The 24883-nt window shown below is 36.2% G+C and overlaps 1 protein-coding gene across 7 annotated transcripts; it reads right to left on the minus strand.

The window, feature by feature from the left end:
• Positions 1–231: 231 nt before the first annotated feature.
• Positions 232–24078, minus strand: Br140 (bromodomain-containing protein 140). Of its 7 annotated transcripts, none has more exons than XM_087345681.1 (21): positions 23386–23856; positions 19444–19661; positions 18813–18955; positions 18111–18288; positions 17633–17770; positions 16965–17153; positions 16173–16371; positions 15531–15798; positions 15174–15357; positions 14142–14260; positions 12580–12889; positions 10979–11281; positions 10518–10689; positions 9303–9431; positions 8853–8930; positions 7414–7623; positions 6093–6318; positions 4835–5052; positions 3397–3635; positions 3054–3196; positions 232–2046 (listed from the first exon to the last, which is right to left on the minus strand). In XM_087345681.1, the coding sequence occupies exons 1-21, from the start codon at positions 23564–23566 to the stop codon at positions 1824–1826; spliced, it is 4068 nt and encodes a 1355-aa protein (XP_087201807.1). In that variant the 5' UTR covers positions 23567–23856; the 3' UTR covers positions 232–1823. The 7 variants fall into 7 exon arrangements, with proteins under 7 accessions (XP_087201807.1, XP_087201805.1, XP_087201804.1 ...); XM_087345679.1 differs by having other exon boundaries at positions 7414–7620; positions 9303–9461; positions 23386–23851; XM_087345678.1 differs by having other exon boundaries at positions 9303–9461; positions 23386–23851.
• Positions 24079–24883: the final 805 nt, after the last annotated feature.

Genomic DNA, 24883 nt, shown 5'->3' on the forward strand with positions numbered 1-24883 from the left:
ACAAATTTAATGAAAGTCAGTAAGATGGTTTCAAAGAGATAGAGGACATACAGCAATCTCATAAGCCAAAGAAAGGAGTAGGTTAAAAGTTTGAATAGTATGTGCATGTATCCACTCCCATGCCCATCTTCAGTAGTTCTTTCAACCAGCAGAGTCAACAAAACATAAAAGCCATGCTGGTGAAGGTAAGAAGCATTCATCAGAAAGCAATGTGAAAAGTAACACAACAAATAGCAGATTGTGTTTTATGTAATTTGTACTGTTCTTCTCCCCTACTATACAGAGTTGACTGATTCAGCATAAACAATTTCCACAAAACAATAGTTTTTTTCCCCCAAAGAATTCTTTTAACTTTGCTCATTTTTGGGAGTCACTTCCCATGATTCCTAAGCCATGTTTTATATGCATGGGAAGACAGCTCCTGATTGAACCCCATGTATCTGTGAGGATTGTAATGGCAGTGACAAACAATGCAAAAAACATGAGTGTCCTAGGCAGGACTTGATCCCTTGACTAGGATTATATATATTTCTTTAATTGTGAGCAAGTGGGATTCGCTGAAAAGAAATTATATGAAACATTTATGAAGAACACAGTATGTAAAAAAGAAGTGACTTAGTGGCATATCATGTCTCACAAATGCATATAAGGCTCCAAAAATGTAAGACACTTGCACAAAAATTTCACCATAATGTTTCTACACTACTTTCTTATCACATATTCAAAACATCTTGGCTTTTATTTTTCTTCCCTTCCCTAGTCATACATTTCTATAATGAACACATGGTCATGTACTCTGTTGTGGCACATCTCTCTCTATGTCCTGATTTAAAGGTGGCAGTCAGAATTTATGGAGATTATTTTTAGTTAAAAAATCCTTTACTACTGTACACAAGTTTTCATTACAGTAATATATCTGAGAAATGTCCACTATTAATGATGGGTCAATTTAACATTTCAGAGTTTGTATTACATGCTAAGTACTGTGCCTTCAATCTATCTAAACCAGGAGCTCTCAACCTTTCAAGACTTCGGGGCTGCATTCCCTGTTTCATATCAACTCATGGGCCACCGAATTATAAATTAGAACAAGCTTACTATTGCAAACATGTTCACATATTACTCAACAATCTTCGTTAAAAAAATGGTTGATCTGTTTTTATTAATTATTCACATAAAATATTTAATTTTGGTAGTTAATATTTTTCATTACACAAGTGATACAGTATTATGAAAAGGCACTTGGGTTGCAGAAAAGACATTGGCAGGTCCCATGAGGCCTTTAGGTTGAGAACCGCAGAATTAACAATTTCAACATATACTACTATATGTTACCTATGGCTTTAAAAACCTCTTTTGATGATTATGATACACACTGATGCTACTCAATATTTGCGCTACAGTTTAATACAAATACTGGGCCCTAAGGTAAAGCTATGAAATGTATCTTGTAAGTTTACAAGACGTTACAATAGTTTGGTGGATGTAGGTTAGTGTATGTACATTAAACCAGTCTGATACAAAGTCAGTGTTTTTCTGTCACTGCCACTAAATTGTAGCTCAGCTTTCAATGTCTGCTTATTTTATAACAGTTGAAGATACGAGTTACCTGACAAGATGTGAAACTAATTTAAGTCATTTAATTTCAAGCACTGTTTAATAGGCAGTGAAAGAGTTGATCATTATCAGTGGAAACAAACTCCAAGATCAATATGTCTTCCAGTTCAAGGAAAAATTAAAATCTAAGGACATTTCCAGCTGTCCTTCACCAGAGTTTAAAAAAGTAGCACTTCAGTTACACTTCGTGTGACATACTGGGGTTTTCAGTTCTCGTCAGCAGGTGCTGGAAGATCAGCATTTCCAATGCTGGCAGCACGACTTCTTTTCCCTTGTCCTCCAGACACTTGACAGCGATGTAACATGGCCTCCTGATATGCCTTCCGTACTGCCTTACGATCTGTTGGTTTACGAGACTCTGTCAGTTTGGCCTGATCAACCTCTGTTGCTACTCCAAGTGGCTCAAGTTTGTTGCGTGGTAGCCACTGCCTGTAAAACCAACATTCATTGAGATTAGAAACGTGTGTGGATTTTGAGAATATCCTGAGTCACGTCTATATGTAAATACAAAGAACAGCTTGTCATCAATGTTAACCCATTCACTGCTCCTTGAAGTTCATATGTTTAATGACATATTAACCCTTCATTATTGACTCAGTGCTCCAGGTTATGAATGAGGGTAATTTGATGGAACATGGCAATTTATTAAAAATGCTACTAACATATACTTTTACTAATAGATTCATGTATTATTCAACTTATTTTTTAATAAAATCAGTCATTAGTGACATATCTGAAAGTGCTTTCATTTGAGTAATTTTTGAGTACCAGGTTTAATGTCTGTTGCTGCAATTCACATACATCCCTCCAAATATCTATAAGAAAGACACATTCTAAAGTAGTACAAAAAATATATGTGGGTTGCACAAACCACAATGGTAAGCTGCAGGCTGAGAAACCCTGACCCAACATGTCCATAGTATTTCAACATATGAAGTTTCTGGTGAGCCATGTTCAGAATCTTACAGATGTATGCTGAGTCATGATAAAGTAACAAGTTCATGATAACTCAACATGTCTCACTTGCACAAATCAGAATCAGGGTCATGCTCTGTTCCCATATTATTAAAATTGGTCAAGAATTTACTTTAACTTGCATAACACATAAAAGTTCTTGGCTTTAACTTTACCTGTGGTAATACTTTCTGAGCTAAGTAGGTTTTTAGGTATGGATATTAAAGTAGTTTTAATTTCATAAATAATATTAAGTCTTATTCACTTCCAAATACACTACTATAAAGGTAGCTCCTGCTCAGGACTGATAAAAATCAAATTTTATCAATTTATGGTTACCTAAATTACACACACACAAATTACTTCTGATTCCTCAGTTAGAGATTCAGTTTCCATTTATTTTGAAATATGACTCATGAATGCTATTTCTAATAGTTGCAAATAATAATTAACAATCTTAAGATTCAAAACTGTTACCTTACCATGTGCGCTTTGTATCAAAGAAGAGTACAAGATATACAGGCTCCTCATAGTTCAATGCAAGTGCCAGTACATCAGCTGGAGGTGCTGGTATTGGGACTCCCTTATGTAAATACCCAGCACGAGGCATTTTTGGGTTGATTATCTAAAATAATAAGAAATTTATAATAATGATAACAATAATAATGACATAGAAGCAAGTGGCATTTGGCCATACATTCCTGTCGACAGTTTAGTGCCCAATATTAACATCCGTACGACAATACCACATATCAGTTTGCAAGAAACGAGCACTGAACACTGACAACTTACAACAAATACAATGTTCAGTGTACTGTTACTTACCAGCGCAGGGTACCAAGGGTATCCTCGACATTTAGCCCACACTAGGTCTAGAGGTTCCAGTGAACCACTACTTGCGCCTTCTTCTTCCCCCGAAGAATCACCTCCTGAAGCACCCCTCTGTTGCAGGTCAATACTTGAGCTACCACCATCCTCACTACTACCTGTGCTGCCTTCTGACGTCGAGCAACTTGAACATGTTGAGTCTGATTGTGTCTCTTCATCTGTCTCAGCAGGAATATCTGGAAATTTTCCAAGATAACTTTTCTTTATACATGACAGTATGTGGTTTCTAAATGTCTCTCAAACCCACCTAGCAAATTCAGACTTTCTACTTCATTTGCTGGAAGTTTTCAGTTTCATGTAGAGGCGACCCTCGTTACACAAATTTTCGCTATCTGTGTCTTTGTTTATCCATGGTTTTAGTTCAGTACAGTAGAGTCCTGATTATCCAACCAAAATGGGACAGAAGGATGACTGGATAATAAAACAGTTTGATAATACAGAAGACAAAAATTACGGTAAATATCAACTCAATTTTTATACAGTTTACAATAGTATTAAATTACAAAGAAAAGAAAATACAATACAATACAATATAATACAGCATCAAATGAAAAATAGTAAAAACAAAAATATGATTTAACATAATGTAAATTTGTAAGTCAAGGAGTTTCAAGAAATTAGTATTTGCTTCTGATGAGCCTCCTTCCTTTTCTTTGCAGTAAGTTCATGCCAGTGCCTGAACAGTAGATCCATAATGGCCGCCTCCCTTTGTTGTTAAACTTAAACAAATTCAATAGAATTAATTCCTTCACTATGATTCACAGCACATTGGATAAAATGCAGTCAGATAAATTAAGGTTGGATAATTGGGACTCTATCCTATCTGCAGCCAAATTCTACCAGGGAATCTGATGCAGATGATAAGCTTTACATCTAAGAATTCTTGTGCCAGTTTGACATAAAATGGGTATTGTTGTATGCTTCCCATTTGATATGTTTCTGTTATACGGTGAAATTTGCAGGATTACCAACCCTGTATACAATAAGTCACCCACACTGAAAGAAAGCTGACAAAAGGGAAAAATTTAAATAATTTACCAATAACTTGACCTTCCAATTCAATGGAATGAGGAACAATATAAACTTGTCCTGGGATCCACAATGTGTCTACAGTTGATAAGTGAGAATTTGCATATGGTGGCCTTGATTTACCATATTACCCTCTTGTGACCAGTGTTTGCTTATATGCTGTTTTCACAGGCACCATTGAACAACCTCAAATGGGTTAGCTCCACCAAGTCATTTTCTGCAAGTCCTCTTCTGTTTCCCAGATAACTATCCCCTCTAACATTAGAGTGTGAAATATCTTAGATTGTCCTTCCATCAATATTACTGTGATGGACCCTTGCACAAATACAATCTATAAACCACTAACCTCCTCCGCCCCGTCTGTAGACTGTGAAGCTCTCTGAACATGGCAAGGGTGGGGCAGGCATCAACATGCTTGCATGATCACTATCCCCTGTTCCTGCTAATAGAAGGTTTGGCTCAACATGAGAACTGGAACTTGAGCACTGATTCATTACAGCATCCAAGTTTTTACGGGGTCGACCAACACGCCGTCGGCTAGATATTAGTGATGAACCACTGCACCTGAAACAATAAGTTTTAACTAAAATCAGTCAAAAGATTTTGTCTTGAAAAGCTGATGATTTCAGAACATTCTGAAAACAGACAACTGTTTATTTGGGTAGATGGAGCATTAAATGCTGTAAGAGCATTGACCAGACATTTTGTAAATACTGTGAATGTTCTCATAAGAAATGTATATAATTTTACATTATTATATATTCTAATACAAATTAAAAGATATATATTTTCTTTCACTGAAAGCCACAAAATGACAAAAGGAAGTGTTCAAAGAGAGTGTCACACACTATTATATAAATAACTACAAAACTATTACCTATATCAATTAGATCAACAAGAAAGGGGCAGGGAATATTTAGGAAGAAGAGCCACAGATTTATAGATGTAGGGATAAGTGGAAACCTTAGTTACACTGACATGTTTTCAATTAAGAGACAATAACTATTAGAAAACCATTTGGAATAAATTATTATTTTTTGGAATAAGAGTGCTGGAGAATATGTGTTATGAGTTTAAGGATAAGACAATATTTGTGTACTGTGTGAGTCCATTACTGTGACAGTTGATTTCTCTTTAGATCACAAAACTTGCATGACAGACAAAACAGAAATAAAAAATGTGTCACATACAGTTCTTTCCTCCTCATAAAGACGATATATTTTATTTTATTTTATTTATAGTTTTCTTTAACAATGCTTTTATAATCTCAGACTGTATAGCATCAAATGAGATGACAGTGAATTATGCTCCTGTAACTTTCCACATGTTGTTGAGTAATGTAAGTGATCTATTTTTAACTACGTTTCCTACATATATACAGTGGTTAAGATAAAAGTATGCATTCCACATCTTTCAGAAGTAGATTGCAAGGGGATCAGAAGAGGGAAGGGGTAGAATCTGCTTATAAATAACTGTATGAAGACAACACTAAAACAATTTTACTTTAAAGAATGAAGGATAGAAGATAATTTATTTTTAAAATAGTGAAGAAGGAAGAACATCTAGTTTAATATTATCATTAGTGATTTTTAACATAAACTCACATGCTGACTGAACTGTTAGCCCCACCATGTGTACCACTGTGCGTGTCTGGCTTTTTAATTGCTGAAGCAGCAGCAGCAGCCTTACGAGTGAACAGCACAGCTGTACGACGATTTACACCAGATGGAGATACAGATGTAAGTTGTGACACTGTGCTTGGCTGTGTCTGTTCAGAAGACACAGTTAATTTGACTGGGGTTGTTGGAGCACCTAGCCCTCCAGACAAATCTGTGAAAACACAACAAATGTAGAAAATAAACTTACTTTAATAGCATGTATATTCTAAATGGGTATTTTTTTTATAATTTTCTACACTCAGAATGCAGTGTGTCCAATAACTTGTGTGTATGAATTTATTCACCCAGTAACATAGTATTTATAGAGTATCACATTCAATGACAGTTAACTCAAGCAACAGTTTAGAAATGCACTGTAAGGTTACATTACTTAATGGAATTACTACAATGTATGTACAGATGGTACCATGGAATCACACCAAAAGTTGGCCAGACATGATACGTATATAAACAGTGACACAAAGTAGCTCAAACGTTCATGTACCAACAGTCAGGAGATGAATGAAACAAGTGTTACAAACATGTAACAGAAGTAAAAATTGTAAATTCCAGAATATAGTACATCATGTTTGGGATCAAAAAACACAAACTTCAAATTAAAATAAATGTTAATTTTGTGGCGTTTGTTACATACCTACCTCCAGGGAAAATAAATTTATATCAGTGGCATACAAAACACCTGGCTTTGAGCTAAAAATTTCATAATTTTCAGACAAGGACTTAATTGCACTGACACTACATGAGCTTGAATTATGGAAAAGATATTTCATTGATTTCAAAATCTAAATTATCTATTGCTAGAAATACTCTAATGCCACTAACCTTTCAAGCACTTACATTATTCATGTTCAAATGAACTGCTTCTGTCTTCTAGAAAACAACATCTCACGAAGAACAAAATGTGAAGCTAAATGAGATGGCAGCACAGTATTATAAGAATCTGAACAATGATGAGTACCCAAGCTTCACAATATATCCATGGGAAAATAATTTCCAAATTTCATTGCCACAAAAGAGAATATGGATGCTGTATCTGTTACAAGAACCTCAACACCATCATTTATTACATTCTTCTCTTCTTATGTTTATATAAATATCATCCAGGTTTCTTTTATGTTAAATCTCAAAACTCTTTTTTCTGAGGGTTAGCCCTTCTTATAAAATTTTCTGTTGAAACACAAAAGTTGAAAAATGACCAAAAGTATGTTTTTAATAGTGACAGCGTGATTCAGTTCAGTCTTGTTACCTTGTGCACTGGAGTCTAACACTGACTGAGACCCACTGCCACTAACTGCACTGTTTGAAATGAGAGGAGTAGATGCAGTAGTAGTTGCTGCTTCTGAACTTGTGATTGAGTCAGCACCTTCATCTGATTGTCGTTTGCCTCCCATTTTCTTGCGTCCACGCCCACTTTTCTGTTTGCCACTGCTCTGCACAGCATTAGTTGGGGATGCTACTATATAAAAACAATACTTCTAAAAAAATGAATCTTTTATCATTTATGCCTAAAACAAAGGAGGATTACCTGTAACCTGTTCATAAGTTCTGGTAACTTAATATGAAATGCAAACTTTAACTATGCTGTCCTGCAGCAAAATCATGAAGTTCCTCTGAGCGTGGAATACTTAATTCAACGACTCATTTACCCTGGTCTATAAATGTATCTGACTGTTATACTTATTATAGTAATTTACTCTTTTTATAACTTATTCTTCATTTATTATAAAAACACAAAGTATGATGTATCTGTGTGTATGTCTTCTGATAATATTTCAACCAAATTACTCTATTTCATCAAACTTGGTCTAAATATCATATCACTGTATACCAGCCATATACTTTTAATTACCTAACAAATAACATCAAGATAATGTCTGCATGAACTTCTGTCACAGGAAGACTAGTACATTCAATGCATGAACCAAATATTTTGTGTGATGATAGACTTTCAACAAAATATGCAAAATTTGTTGGGGTAATGTTTTTAAAATGCAAAATAACCTAGTGATCATACAATGTCTAAAGACATGTATGCAGTTATAACTCATGAATTACTGTACACAAAGTCCAGCCATTGCTGTATATGGAACTCAATATATTTACATATCATAAACATACCTACAAAATGCATAAAACTATAGAGTTCAAAGTGCCCATGCACATTTTTCTAAGATCTCACCAAGTATCACAATAACAGACTTCTTGTAATTTTATAAATGAAGAGCATTCATGGACAAATTAGACAGAAACACCATTTACTAAACATGTTTGACCTTTTGTACTTCCATGAAAGCTAGATCAAAATCTACATTGACAAACTGTTAAAATCAAGACGGTGATTGCGGTTTTCTGGGCTATGATGACATGGTTACAAAAGTTTCAGAAGAAAGACCAACTCTGAAGATGCATAACACATTTGTCCAAAATTTTGATAACCATATACAAGACAATATGGTGTCATAACCTAGAAGACAATAAACAATGTATATGCCACTGTAATAACCTCAAATCTCTGGAATAAAATGATGGAACCATAATGAGAGAAAGTGAAATGTTCTAGCTTTAACATAAACAGAAAAATAAAAACTAAGAGAGGGCCTTTTTGGTTTCAAGGTAGAAAAAGTTAGTACAAGACCACAAGGAATATACATGACTATAAGATGAACTTGGAATAATGTGGATTACCGTTAGGATCAGCGGTTTCAGCTAATGTTTCATGCTCCTTGGCTCCTGAAACTGTGACAGAACTCTTGCCAGAAGTACCTGTAATATGTAGACATCAGTCAGCACTGACATCATGCTGGGTGTTTTGAGCATGAAGTTGCCATATAACCAAGCAAATTCACATTTGTCTTCTTTTCTTCTTCTTCTTATAGCATGGTTTCCATTTTATTCATGTCAGTGGAGCTTTGTAAATGTGTATATTGCATACACTTATTCCCTGGTATTGATAATGTTACAATCCTAGGAAAGTAACGGAGTCCAGACTTCATATTTTCAAAGGAAGATCAAATTTTGTTGGTTATGCTGGTTCAGATCAAAGTTTGAATATTTAAGTATTCAGACATCTTAATATTTGAATAAGTATAGTATCATGTATAACAATAAATTTATGTTTCTGTAATAAGTGACTACCTTTATTTTCACTCATTTGTTGCTGCTGAGAGGAACGCCGTGTGGAATGCCGTGAGATTGGTTTTGCTGTGCGTTGCTGTTGTTTTAGATTCTCCTCATCATCTTCATCCTCACTGGATTCCTCTCTTTCTGAATCAGATTCAAAACCATCTCCAGCATCTGCAATTTCCATACACTTGATGCTAAACAACCCATTACCAATAATTAATTCCCATCCTGAAATATCTGCAGGTATTAACACTTTTACTACAGGGCAAATTTCCAAGCATAATTCATACCAACCTTTTATTTTGTTAGTTTATTTTGAGACAGAAGACATATGCTGTTGTTTCTTATGTCTCCTGTTCTGGTCTTCTGACACCCTCAGACTCATATCACCTAAGAAGTGTAAAGGAATCCACATTTGATTCCATTTACTCTAAAGAACAGGACAAGGATGAAGATTACGCTTTTCAAAGTGAACGTACAGTTTAATATGGGCTGTGTACCACATTCACAATTTTTTAACCTTTTGAGGACTGGGGAACAAACATAAAAAGTGATACTGGATCCAGCTGTCTTCAAACTTGAGACCACTTGCACAGGTATCCACCTCATTCTTATACCACAAGGAACCCAGTGAAATACATAGTATGTTTTCTTACTTCCCAGACTTCCATTTTTTGACTCTAAGAATGTTTCTAATTCAGTGGACAAACGCATTAGTACATATTAAACTCCCGTGTATGAAAGGTGTGAAAACAACAAACTTCAAGCACAGTACGGGAAATCCGACTTGTCAAGAAATGGACCCTGGTCTGTCTAGAAACAATAACTATTGATTACCATGAAATTTATTACCAAAGTATTATGTAGAACATTATTATTGTGGCACCAGATATCTGACTAGTCACAATCTCCTCTCTGGCTGCAGAGAACTAAGCAATTGGCCTATTAAGAACGCTTTTCATTCTTGCTACTAGTGCCATGCCAAACTCTTTACACTCGACCTGTCTTTTTTAGTCAGCTGCATACTGACTCATACGTTACCTAAGAGAAACACACGTGAAATTGGACCAGAACCAAGATCCTAGCACAAACAAAGTAGACTCCATATTTCCCTAGGCTTAGCGATAAAAGAAGTCAAGTTTCAAGGAATGAATCATGTTCAAGACAAATGTTCAGGTTAAAAAAATGTGTATTCACATGTCTAATTACAATTTACTTCATTAATACCTGACTGAGAGTGACGTAACTGTGGACCATTTCCTCCAAGAGCCATCTTACGACGGAGTTTTGTAATTTCTGTTTTAATGAGTCGGACTCTCTTAGCACGTGCCAGACCATGACGAAGTCCTTGGCTTCGATCTTGTAACTCTAGCAACTTTGAAAGTCGATCAACATTAGCCTGTTAAAAAATGGCATTCTGTACATATATGTCAATCACAATTCACTGTAAGTCAGCATATGCACAATATATACATTTTAGAATTCCAAACTGATTAATGGCTTAGTGCTTCGGACATGACCATATTATAATGCTGGCCCACTCATTAGCTTTAGAATACAGATGAAACATGATGCATTGGAGTTCCAGAATATACAAAAACACTAAGTAAATAAGAGACCAAGTGGAAATTATAATACTATTTACATACTAAACCAACTTCAAGGAACAGAAGTGTCTGTAAACTTACGACTGAACGACTCTTATCCATAACAGCTTCTAATTCACGGTCAATTTCTCCAGCCAAACCTTCCTCAGGTTGTTGACGGTGCTGCTGCTGAGATGGCTGTTGAAGCAAACCTGACTGTGAAGTTTGTGGTAATGGCTGTTGCAAATGAGGTGTTGAAATATGCGACAACTTGGCATCTATACCGTAAGATGAACTGGAACTTTGGGAAGATGATGTTACACCATCAGGCAACAACATTCCTGTTGTCAGATCAAATCCATTAGCCTCAAGATCACGCTTGGCTTGTCGAATTAGAGCTCCTCCCTGGAAGATAATAAAATATGTTAAAACATTACTTATCACTTCTGATAGATTATTAACCAAAAATGTTGTAAAGAGAGTGAAATTCTCACTGTAAAGTGTATTTCTACATTACAAAATTTTACTCATAATTTAAAATAAATTAGTTAAAGTGTTGCAAAACAAAAAACTTTCATTTTTCTTTTTTGACATGTTCCAAGCAATGGAATAGGAACACTAAATTTATAACTTGTTAAGTCTCTTAACAATATGGTCACCAAAATCAGAAGTAAAATAAAACAAAATACAAGAGCACGTCAGACTTCACAGAAGTACTGGAAGTCAGATGGGTCATGTCACTTGACAAGTAAATATTACTCTGTGGAATCACCATTTAAGGATGGGTCTTTTGATACATAAGCGAATCAGATATGCAATTAAAATGGCAGACATGATTAATGATAGGATATCATACATAACACAAAGTACTTTATCCCATTACAGTGTTCTAATGAGCATATCCAAATTAAGTCTGATGCACAGACGGGATGATAATACTGGGGGAAAGGGGAAGACATATGAGGCGCAAAGCTTCGGAATGGACTGAACTGGATGAGGATATATTCCAGTCTATGGTTATTGGAAACACAATTATGAACTTCACCTTTCAAAAAATTGAGGAATTTCTTGACCAACTGAATACCTCTCAAGTGGCCAATTTGTATTTATTTATTATGGTTTATTTAATAATTCTATCAGTAACTCAGACAACAAAGGACTGAATAATAGGATAATTAATGAACTGGAAATGATATGGAAAGAAGCAAATGTGACATTTTCTAAGGCACTACCTACAATCTGCCTCAAGGGACTGAGTAAAACCACAAAAAACGTTTTCAAGATAGCTGATCTCTAGGCCTAGACTTGATCCTGGGACCTACTGAATATAAAACAGGAATACTAACAACTAAACCATGGCATTTGGTGCACTTGGTTTAATGCATTCCTATGCACAAAGTGCACAATATCGACACTCATAATGAAAGCATAATCAAACCCTTATAGTCTGATAAATTTATCATGATTACATTCAGTGAGCTTCGTCACTGAAATAAAAATTAATTCCAGTTACATTTAGTGAATCACCATACTTTTACAGAATGTTGACTTTAGCTTTTGTTATTTCTAAATACTGGGAAATAAAAAAAAAACACAGATTCTATATAGAATATGAAAATAGTAATCCCCCCACACTCCATCATGTTTGCATTCTTAAAACTTAAAAAAATTCAAATTAAACAGGTCATAAAACTTTGACTTACCTGATCTCTCATTTTTATTGCAGCACGGTAAAAAATAGTGTCACGAGAATTATATGCCATGCAATTATTGATCATTAAATTGAAATCTTTCTCAAATGCATCAAGATTTGAGTACTGGAAATTCTCAAGTTTAGTTCGCATGGTTGAAATGTCCATGGGCTGTGTAACTACATCGCTATAATCAGGTACTTCTGACAGATCAACTGGTTCTGAGAAGATATCTCCTGTGTCTCGAGACTGGATAAGGTCAAGAAGGTGACGCAAAAAACAGACCAAAGGCTGGAGGTGAACTTCCATCCACATTTCTTTGCTGGAAAAATGAAATAAAATCTATTATATTTTTTAGGCTTGTATTTCTCATTACATACTTATTTATATGAGGATGGCTGTTTTCTGGGTTCTTGTGCCATGTTGTCTGGTAAAGTTTACCAGACTACATGGTGCAACAACCCAGAAAACAGCCATCTTCAGACTCACCACCGTGAAAACCTCAAATCCTACATACTTATTTATATCATTACTGGCACTGGTCAGTATTGTTAGTTGTGTCTAGGTAAAATAGAAGTACATGGTTGCAACTGCATAAACCTTCTATGTAAGTTAACAGCCTGTTACTTTGTGTACATTGCTCATATTTTATTTAACACAAACACATTTTGTTCCATTGCATCTGTGTTTACTGGAGGAAATAATGGGTAGCTGAATTGCTCCCCACACCTCACATTTGAATGTTGTTAAATATAATTATAGTGATCTACTTTTAGGCTGCAATTTTTTCACAAAATGTAGTATTTAAAAGACCAAAATTGGTAAAGAAGAACAGTTTTAGAATGTAATACACTACTTCCCACAAACATTTTTTTTGCACTAGGCAATAAATAATTCCAGCCTGTTAAACAGGTATTAGTTACCACTTTAAACATTCAGGGACATGGGTTGTCAAAGTAATTAGGTAGTAATTACATACCACTGGTCACTTAATCAGATTGACTGCATAGACAGTTTTAATGTGTCTGTATCATATGTGAATCATCTCTACATCCCCGCCACTATCACATTCGTTAGCACAAAACTTGTATTCGTGAGGAACCCAATTCTAATTCTTGATGATAACAAGATGGAGGTTTGCCCAGTTTATCTCAGTCCCTCCAAAGCATAAGACACACCCATATTTTATGGTAAAAAAATGTTTATTAAATCCAGAAACACTGAGATCATGGAGAATTTCTCTTATAACCATAAAAAAATAACACACAGAGCATTTATATTGCACTGTATGTGTACTTCTTACCCTGATCTGCTATGAATATCCTGACTAATATCCTTTGTGATCTTCACTTTCTCTACCTGCCTTCAAATATGTTATAACTGCCTTTTTTCATACATACATCATGCTCCTATCTCATTTAATGTGACCTACACAGTTGAAATAGCATAAATAACCCAAGAATGTTTTAATTCACTGGTTATAAAACAAGCTCATTTCTAAATGCATACTGGCATCATCGTGTAAAAAATAATTTATATATAGTTCCCACACAGCAAATTAACAGGTAACTTACACCTTGCATAGCTCCTTTTTTAATTTCTCTCGTTTACGGACTAACTCGCAAAGAAGCCGAGCTCGTTCCAAGTCCTGACGTAGACACTGCCAATATTTCAGCTGTCTGTATAGTTCACCCTGAAAATGCAATTGGCCCACATGGTAATTAGTGTAAGTGCTTAAGTTATACAAGTGTCCTTAAACATTAATGCTGGTGCAGTATGAAAATTAAGTAAGCAAGCAGTAAACAAATAAACAAAATCTGCAAAAATGAATTCTGGTTAACTACAATCTTGATTAAACAATTAATAAAAATTGGGGGGAAAAAACTGTCATTACTTTCACATAAAATACTTTCAGTAATCTTTCTCAAGCACTTTTCTTCACTATTTTGTACTAATAACAAACACAAATTAAAACAGAGCAACTACACTACAAATAGCTATTATGATGTAGCAAAGTGAAACTAACACTTGCTAACTATTCAGATTTTCCAACTACACTATGAGATACTGTGATCTCACAGTAAGTAGTAAAACTGCATTACCTACAAGAACCACATTTGTTCAACTGAAGGTGTAACATTATGCTCAAACTGTATGGGGCGCAGAAAGAGAATGAGAATTACAAACTGTGATGTTGCCACTCTGACAAGACCTGAACAAAAGTGAGTAGCACACAGTAACAGAATCTCGTGAGACAAATTTAGATTCTGTAAAAGATGGGGAAGTTCTTGAGTAGCTGAGAAACAATTAGCTTCTCAAGGATTCTGCTCAAGGGACTTTGTTAAAGATAATTTATAAAAATAAATTTTAATTTAAAATTTCATTTAAAAATATGTTTAGAAGAATATTATCCTCTTATATGGAGTCCAAATATAACATCATAAGATTTACAAAATACTTCCCGTAACGAAAGTTCCAAGTTTCTGAAGAGGTATGCCCTCTTTGCATGGTCATCTCTTTACCTTATAAGCAGAATATATATTTAAAAAAAATAAAACATCACTAAACAGGACCTTCTTTGTGTCTGTGTGCATGAAGCAACTTACAGTATCACTCACCACCTCCTGTAATGGCAAAGGGTCATCACGACGAGCTAAATGAGAACTCTGTAGTCGTCTCAGAAGAGGAACACCATTCCTGAACTGCCTCTTTAGAGTCCAGTATGCGATCAGTCTTTGAATCAACTGGCTCTTCTTTGGTACATTCACTAATGATGCTATTTCTTGAATTCTGTATAAAGAAGTTACAAATATAAAAAGCATGGTTCCATAAAAAAAGGACAGGTAAATCCTGTTATACACAATTATACAATCTGTGATTTCACATAACTGTGGTTTTATTTCAATATTATGAGCATCAATATCCTATTCACAGCCAAATTTTTAAGCACTGAACCTTCATACCTGTCAGGTGGAATGGTTGGTATAGATATGACAGGAACTGAGGACCTTTTCTTAGCAAGTAACCTTCGAGCCTTCTTCATTTTTTGGCGGGATTCTTCACGTGCGGCTTCACCTGTACCCCCAATACCACTTGGAGTTGTTGCTTGCTTGCTAGAAGAAAGCGTACTTCCTCTGGGTCTTGAATCAGAATCTACCAGTCCACCGGGTGTATGGGCATCACAATACGCTGTCTTTTGGACTAGTACTGGTCCTGGGTCAAGACCAGTGCCTAAAAAACACACTCAAGATAAACATTATGTCCATTTCAGAAAAAAGGCAACTTCAACAAGTACACAGATAAAGATTGGAATGAACAAATTCATCAAAACTTTATGTAGGAACCATTTAAAACATTTAGAGGTTAAGTATTTTACAGACAATGGACTTCTCATCTAGCCTCTATGTCCAGAGCCCACCCAGTCTCTTAACCAATCAGTACTAGGAGTCTTTCCCCACGGTAAAAAGCAGCGTAGGTGTGACGCTGACCACTCACCCCATCTACTACAAAGGTCAAGAATCAGTAGAAGCTATACCTCTTCTCCCCACAAGAGCCTGCATGGTATGTAGTGGAACAACTTTACTTTTTTTCATAAAATCACAAACCTGTATGTGAGTCTCGAACAGTGTCCATCTTCATAAAGAGACCAGCCTGCTGTGCACAAGTTACGTGAAATGCAGCGTAACAATTTGTTTTATGACACTGAATGCATGCTCCTACTCCTCTCTGCTTACAGATGTAGCACGTTAACTTCCATCTTGCTGGAGGTATTGTTTCTATACTGTCTATTGGTTCAAGAAATACCTGTAAAACACACACATTACTTCAATATTAAACCAGCACCAAAGTTCAAGAACTCAGTAAGACAGGAACGAGAAGACACTACAAGGGAGAACAAAAACCTCTGCAACATTTTGAAATAAGCACTGTTAATAACACCCTCTGCTGAACATCTCCATAAACTCTGCCATTTACCAAATTTCTAACAAGTTATAATCTGGTGTGAATCTACTGGGTGACACCATTATTGGCCTCCCATGCTAAAGATCTTAGGATCCAGAACAGTTTTCTTTAAACATTTCACATCAAAACACGTGAGTGAAGAGAGCATATTCGTGTCACCATGGTTCATATCCCCTCTTCTGCTCATCACCTTATCATTGGAAGAAAATGGAATCTCACTCAATGGGTGCTCTGATCTCAGAAATATTCCTTTAACTGTGACAGATGTGTACTGGCCAAAAATGATCAAAGCAATAATTCTTACAGACACCACAAAGAACAGTTTTGAAAATGTCTGGTAAATTAAATTGAAAAAGTAATATATACTTACCAGAAGAAAATCTACAAACACTTACTAGATGAAAGAAGAAACAACAACACAATAATTCACTTACAGTATTTGCAAATCTGACTTCTGGAATCCACAGTGCGCAAACAACATGTGCCCAGTGTCCACGATCTGTTTGTTTGAAAGCTCCCCCATTGTTGGGGCAAAGTACACAATCAACAGCACGCGAAGGAGACTGCAAACAACGACGACAAAGCCACTGGCCTTCTGGAATGTATGGTACACCATAACAATCCTGTAAACACACACAAAACTAGAAACTGTAGTAAATTTACTCGACATTCGGTTTCCAAAAGTGCCAAGAGAATGCAGTTTCAGACTCATGTATTTTGTGTGGCCCATGTGCATTTTTGTAATACTGTATCCCTCTGTATAATCAGAAAATAATTGCAGCCTTATTTAAATGTTTTATTTTAATATAATAATTAACAAATAAATGATTGGCAAATTTCTCAAAGAAAACTGAGTAACATAATAACCCTATTTGTGAGAATATGGGCGTAGCATTATTAATAAACTGCCATAAACTTTCAATAAAATATCATCATAATAAATAAATCAGAATGAGTGAATATGACCGCACGTCTTTCCGACAAATCACCAGTTATGAGCACGCTGCATACTTCTGAAGACCTGACTATACCTATAAATTCATCAGTCAATGTTTTAATCAAGATGGCTAATATCTTTACCAAACAACGTCTCAGAAAATACCTGGTGAACAGCCAAATTACACATGTCGCAGAAGAGGATTACATTGGAGTTCTGACATTCTCCATCCATACATATACAACAAACAGCATCATCATCAATTACAGTTGGTGCCACTCCATCTCCTCCTTTGCCACAACTCTGAAACAATGAAAGTAACCACATAATCACTGTCTCTCTGTTCCATTGCTAAACATTTCAACATTACTGCATACAATAAATTGTCTTAAAAATTAACCAGTAACAGTTCCATTAATATTACTATGCAACAATATTTTAGTTACCCACTCAGTTAAAATATTTATTATTCAATGATACCAACATGCAGGAAAGACAAGTATGTGTGATGCTACTACAAGACATTGCAAAAGAAATACACTATATTCCACGTAAAAACAGGAGTCTTATTTCAACTGTATACATTTGTCTCTATTAATGTTGTAGAAAAAATCTGGCAGTAAACTTCAAAATAATAGATTACCTGAAAGTATGATTCCTTCTCTAGTCGATCCATAAGCAGTTCAAACGTATCTACAGGTACATCGGGGAGACCAGCAGCTGCACGTTGCTCATTTATAATACTCAGCCAAGCGCAGTCTTCCTCATCCATATCATATTCCACTTCACCATCAAGTTCCTCAGCAGACCTCTCAATGAATCTGTATTTCAAAAATTAATTGCTATTATAGCTAACATCATAAGTTAGGGCAGCTTAATCAGTATGGTGTCCGACTATGAACTAGACAACCATGATTCAACACTCATCAGGGGCAAGGGATTTTTCTTCTGGCTTCAACATCCTGATCAGTTCTGGGGCTACCCAGGCTCCTATCCAATGGGCACTGGGCATCTTTTACACACAGATATATCACAGCCAGAACATGATGCTGACACTCATCAAGTGCTGAGCTATTGCTGATAACGTAAGTTAATTTAAAATTTAAAAATGAACAACATAAGAAAAACAGCTTTTTTTCCACACTCATGGATAAAAATTTCAGTAAACAGAACTGAAAGCAGTCTTTACAATTTAGATTGTCATTACACTAAAATATATTCACCGACCACCAGAGATCCACATACCACAGGCTAGGAATCATTGAACAAAACAACAATGCCAATAATGATACTTCGACACCAATTACACTCACTTTAAAGCCAAATTTATTAAAACAAGACATACCTAATATATGCGTTGGGTCGTGGTGGTGCATCACTTATGTTATATGAATCTAAGATGGTGTAACTTGGCTCTGGAAGACGAATTTTCTCATCACTGGACAGCATACTTTGACAAAGGTCTGCAGATAACTGGATCCCCTCTTGCTGCATATAACAATTGAAATTTCACATTTCATAAATTAAAATAGTTGTAAAAGGATACTTATGAATGTCATCTAAACAAACTGATACAAAATCAACAGCAGAGAATATCAGTACAGTATTTATGTAAATTTAGTAGCTCTCTTAACTGTCTTCTAGGTTGTAGTGCTGTGTAATGAGGTAAACATCTACTAGACTACACAACACTGCAACCCAGAAGACTGCCATCTTTGTATTCAAAGCCATGAGAACTTCAAATCCTACTACAATAGCTTTAATCTTACATATCATACTGCAGAATTTTGAAATTTTGGTTAAGGTTAGTTGATGTTACAAAGTTTGGTATCATATGAAATTTATAACAAAAAAAGACAATAATGTAAATGATAAGTCACCTGGTGGGCCACTATTGCAATTTATCATGAATTCTTATTATGGCAGTGACCAATTCATTATTATGTCTTGCATTTCAATGAATATAAACCACTCACACTGTCATTACTGCTTCCATATGTAGCTTCAAATTCCTCCTTTGATATGAGTGGTAGAGGATCAAAAATGCTGACTCTAGTTATTCGTCCATCAACCTCAAATTCTACTATCTTCTGAGCTTCAGCATATGTCAAACCCTCTCGTGTTGACAAAGTTAGTACATCAGCGGCAGATGAAGGTGGTCGTGAATGATGTGAGCCACGTCCTTTCTTCCGCCCTACAATTATACATCCAAAGAATTAGCAGTGATAGAATATTCATTCCTATTAACACATCAATCCTTCTCGAAGGTATCACCACCTTGTCGAAGGCAATCTGCCGGGTGAGGAGGCTTGCGTGCTCAAATGACCCTTAGGGCTATGCCGGCCTGAGCTTCGGCTCATGGTAGGGTCACCCAAGCCGGACAGGTCTAAGGAGATGCGCTAGACTAAGAGTGATACCCTGGTCCTCCAGGTTGGGGGTTGGGTGTAGGGCTAACAACCTTTCACCTTTAAAAAAAATATGTGTTACGAACAAATCAACCAAGCCTCGGATCAGGACGGACTCTTTGGCACGACCACGGCAATTGAAAAAGGACATGAGATTTGGTACCTGGAACATTAGGAGCCTCTATAGGGCTGGGGCACTGAAATCAGTGTGTAGGGAATTAGGGAATTATAAGTTAGACTTAGTGGCAGTGCAGGAAGTGCGATGGGAGGGGGAGGGCACGATCCCAGTGGACAATTTTACATTTTTCTATGGAAAGGGGAATGACAATCATCAGCTAGGGACGGGTTTTTTTGTTCATAGCAGAATTAGGGCAGCAGTTAAGAGAGTAGAATTTGTTAGTGACAGGTTGTCTTACGTAATTTTGGAAGGACGTTGGTGCGACATCATTGTCCTTAATGTTCATGCCCCAACTGAAGACAAAAGCGATGATATCAAGGATAGCTTTTATGAAGAATTGGAATCAGTATTTGATACATTTGGCAAGTATCACATGAAAATTCTGCTAGGAGATTTCAATGCAAAAATTGGGAGGGAGGATGTCTTCAAACCCACAATAGGCAGCGAGAGTCTCCATGCACTTAGTAATGATAATGGCGTCAGAGCAGTGACCTTCGCTACGTCAAAAGATTTAATTGTAAAAAGTACAAAATTTCCACACCGTGATGTTCATAAATACACTTGGACTTCCCCAGATGGCAGAACACACAATCAAATAGATCATGTTTTAGTAGATAAGAGAAGGCAGACAAATGTAATTGATGTGAGATCATTCAGAGGAGCAGATTGCGACACTGATCATTATCTGGTGGTAGCAAAAGTGAGGGAGCGGCTTTCAGTAAGTAGACGAACTAAACAAAATTTTGACACAGAAAGATTTGATTTGAAAAAATTAAGTGAGGGAGAGGCAAAGGAACAATATCAAGTTGAAATTTCGAATAGGTTTCAAATTTTAGAGACAAATGAGGATAATGAAAGTGTGGACATCAACAGGGAGTGGGAAAATGTCAGAAACTGCATCAAAATTTCAGCAAAAGAGAAACTAGGATACTACAGGAGAAAGCAAAATAAACCGTGGTTTGATGAAGAATGTTCAAAATTAATAGATCGAAGGAAGCAAACAAAATTTCAATGGTTGCAGAACCCAAACAAAACAAATGCGGATAATCTATGTAACGTGAGACGTGAGGCTAGTAGAACCTTTAGGACTAAGAAAAGGGAATACCTGAAGGGCAAAATTGCTGAACTTGAGACAAATAATAAGGAAAAAAACATCAGAGACCTGTACAGAGGCATTAATAACTTTAAGAAAGGATATCAACCCCAGACTAATTTGGTAAAGGATGATAGTGGCAATTTGCTTGCAGATCCAATAAAAATTGTGAATAGGTGGAAAAATTTCTTTAGCGAGCTCTTAAATGTTCATAATACTGGTGATATTAGACAGATTAAAATGCATACAGCTGAACTGTTGGTGCCAGAACCTAGCTTAGATGAAGTGGAACTAGCCATTGGGAAGTTGAAAAGTTATAAATCTCCAGGAATTGATCAGATTCCGGCCGAATTAATTAAAGCAGGTGGCAAAGGGTTGCATATGAGGATCCATAAGCTTATTCAGTTAATTTGGGATAAGGAAGAGATGCCACATCAATGGAAGGAATCCATAATTATTCCTATTTATAAGAAGGGGGACAAGACTGAGTGTGGTAATTACCGAGGAATATCGCTGCTATCAACCTCATACAAAATTCTATCCAACATTCTTTTGGCAAGATTAACCCCATATGCGAATGAAACTATTGGGGATCATCAGTGTGGGTTCAGACGAAACAGATCAACGATTGATCAGATCTTTTGCATTCGTCAGATACTAGAGAAAAAATGGGAGTTCGGTGGGACTGTACATCAGTTATTTATAGATTTCAAAAAAGCCTATGACTCTGTGAAGAGAGAAGTGCTATATAATATTCTTATTGAATTTGGTATACCAAAGAAGCTAGTGGGTCTAATAAAAATGTGCTTAAATGAAACCTGCAGCAAAATTCGAGTAGGTAAATATGTATCTGAGACATTCCTCATCAAGAACGGTCTAAAACAAGGAGATGCTTTGTCTCCCTTGCTCTTTAACTTTGCGCTAGAATACGCCATCAGGAAGGTCCAAGGTAGGCAGGAGGGTTTGCAATTGAACGGGACACATCAGCTATTGGCATATGCTGATGATGTTAATTTATTGGGGGACGATATAAATACAATAAAGAGGAACGCAGAAGTTTTACTAGAGGCTGGTAGACAAGTGGGGCTGGAAGTAAATTCAGAAAAAACTAAGTACATGTTAGTATCTCGTCATCAGAAGACAGGCGGGCAAAATTATCTTAGGGTAGCTAATAAATCCTTTGAAAGGGTTACAAAGTTCAAATATTTGGGAACAACAATAACAAATCAAAATGATACTTGTGAGGAAGTTAGGAGGAGACTAAATTCCGGAAATGCTTGCTACTTCTCAGTCCAAAATATTTTGTCTTCCCGTCTGATTTCTAAGAACCTGAAAATTAAAGTATACAAAACAATAATCTTGCCTGTTGTTTTGTATGGGTGCGAAACATGGTCTCTCACTCAGAGGGAGGAACACAGATTGCAGGTGTTTGAGAATCGGGTGTTGAGGAGGATATTTGGGCCTAAGAGGGAAGACGATGGGGCGTGGAGAAAACTGCACAATGACGAGCTTAAAAATCTGTACTGCTCCCCCAGTATTGTGAGGGTGATTAAGTCGAGAAGAGTGAGATGGGCGGGACATGTAGCGCGCATGGATGGGACAAGAGGTGTGCACCGGGTACTGGTTGGGAAACCTGAAGGGAAGAGACCGCTGGGGAGACCTAGACGTAGATGGGAGGATAATCTCAGGCGGGATCTATCCGAGATAGGAGTTGAAGGAAACTGGATTTTGTTGGCCCAGGACAGGGTCCGGTGGAGGGCTTTGGTTAATTCGGTGATGAACCTTCGGGTTCGGTAAGCCATCTAGTTAGTTAGTTAGTTATTAACACATCAATTAATACCCGATAAAAGTATAATAAATGAAACTTTCTTCCTTTTAAAAACACTGTTTAATGCTTTTATATCATATTCCTTAGACTATGATTTTGCAGTTACATTGGCTTCCCCATCCAATACCACAGCTGATATGCAATCAAACAAATAGGTTTTATTTGTAGTGAATAAGCAGTTTACCACTGGTGATGAATTCATTACTTGCTTATTTAACCAGTGTATCAACTACATGACGAAAAACAATATACAATGGCACAATTATGATTCACTGATAAATATGCAAGAAAAGGCAGTTGTGGTCATTTAATGGGCTGATGATATTTCTTAATAAACTGAAAAAATCACGAAAATTCTCAGTACTGTTGAGACTCCAACTAGGACTCTCCCACATATGAAGCAAGAGTGCTTACCTGGTACTGGTAGAGCATTTACAGATGTAGGGGCATTATGATCAAAGTTAACCAAGTGATACTGTAAACCACAAAGGCTCTTATACACTTTTCCACATTGTGCAACTGGACATTCGTAAGGAGGTTGCTTAGAATTACGGAGTTTTCTGCAAAATTCCAAAACGTCGAAATCTAACCCCATTTTGTCGTTCGTAAACAAACTCCAAACTGAACTATACTATAACTGTCATCACCTCACGCAGCATATTTTTAATATCGGTATCACAACTTCACAACCGATTAACCAAAGGCTTTAAGCTGAAGCTCGTCTAAATAATATTTTGAAAATCATGGAAACGACAAGGAAAAAAACACCGTACTGTAACTATCTCACGCTTACAACTTCCAAACTAGCAGTTGAAACAGAAAAGACACTTTCCTACCCTCGGACCTAAGACCACAGCAACACCAACATAAGACTACAATATTTAACACAGATACCAACTTATTTAACAGCCTTCCATTATCACCACCGGTAATATTCATTTCCAGAAAAACACATATTGGCACGGCGGCAAAGTTGAAACGAGCCAGACGATCGTCTGCATAGATAATAAGAGAGACAGTTGACTTTGCGTACCGATAGTAATTGCATAACTAATTGCAAGTCAATAACGCCAAAAGTACTCAGAAAAATTAACTAAATTATGAACATAGTAAGCATTTTACCAAAGACAATCAAACATAGTAGACGTGCGATCTTATAGCGGAGCGGATGCCACTGGCCATTATTTAGTGATAGCAAAATTGAGAGCAAGCGTCTCGGTTCGACGGTATCCACAGAATTCCATTGGAACTAATCCATGCAGGTGGTAGGACACTGCACTCAGAGATACATAACCTTATAGTCTCGATTTGTTTTTAGATCCAAAGCTACAATTACACCCTGTGTGAAAATTCAGTTGTTAGAAACAGTGACATTATTAGTTACCACTGGGTACTAAAGGATTGAACTTTCAGGCAAACAATCAACAAATTCCAGTTTAGAGTTTGTTTAATTGGAATTAATACTATTATAGATACAATGTAGACAGCGCTTTCTCACATAGCTGCTGACAAAACAACTAAATATACCATATAAATTTCAATTCGTTACAACAAATAATGCCAATTTATTTTTTCCATCGTAAATTTCCGTTAAATTACGAACACATTTCCTAAAAAAATAGTATAATCAGAGTTCATTATATACTGTAGAATTTGAAGTTCTCATGGCAGCAAGTATAAAGATGGCAGGAATCTGGATTGTAGCATCTTGGTCTGGCTACATTTCACCATGATAATGGAGGCAGGAAATAACTGTAAAATATAATGAATTATTCTTGGGTTATCAGCCTTGTCATAACTGGTAGCCCAAGAATAATTCATTATACTCAGACTCTGTAAAAGCTTCAGATGAAAAGTTGGTAATCTCCTACTAAACTACATAACACTACAAAAAATATGGCCAATTTCTCCA

Source organism: Zootermopsis nevadensis, unplaced genomic scaffold (assembly GCF_977971745.1).
Source record: "Zootermopsis nevadensis isolate Lab colony 2312 unplaced genomic scaffold, Znev_1.0 Znev_ptg000009l, whole genome shotgun sequence".
In the NCBI taxonomy this organism is placed as follows: domain Eukaryota; kingdom Metazoa; phylum Arthropoda; class Insecta; order Blattodea; family Termopsidae; genus Zootermopsis; species Zootermopsis nevadensis.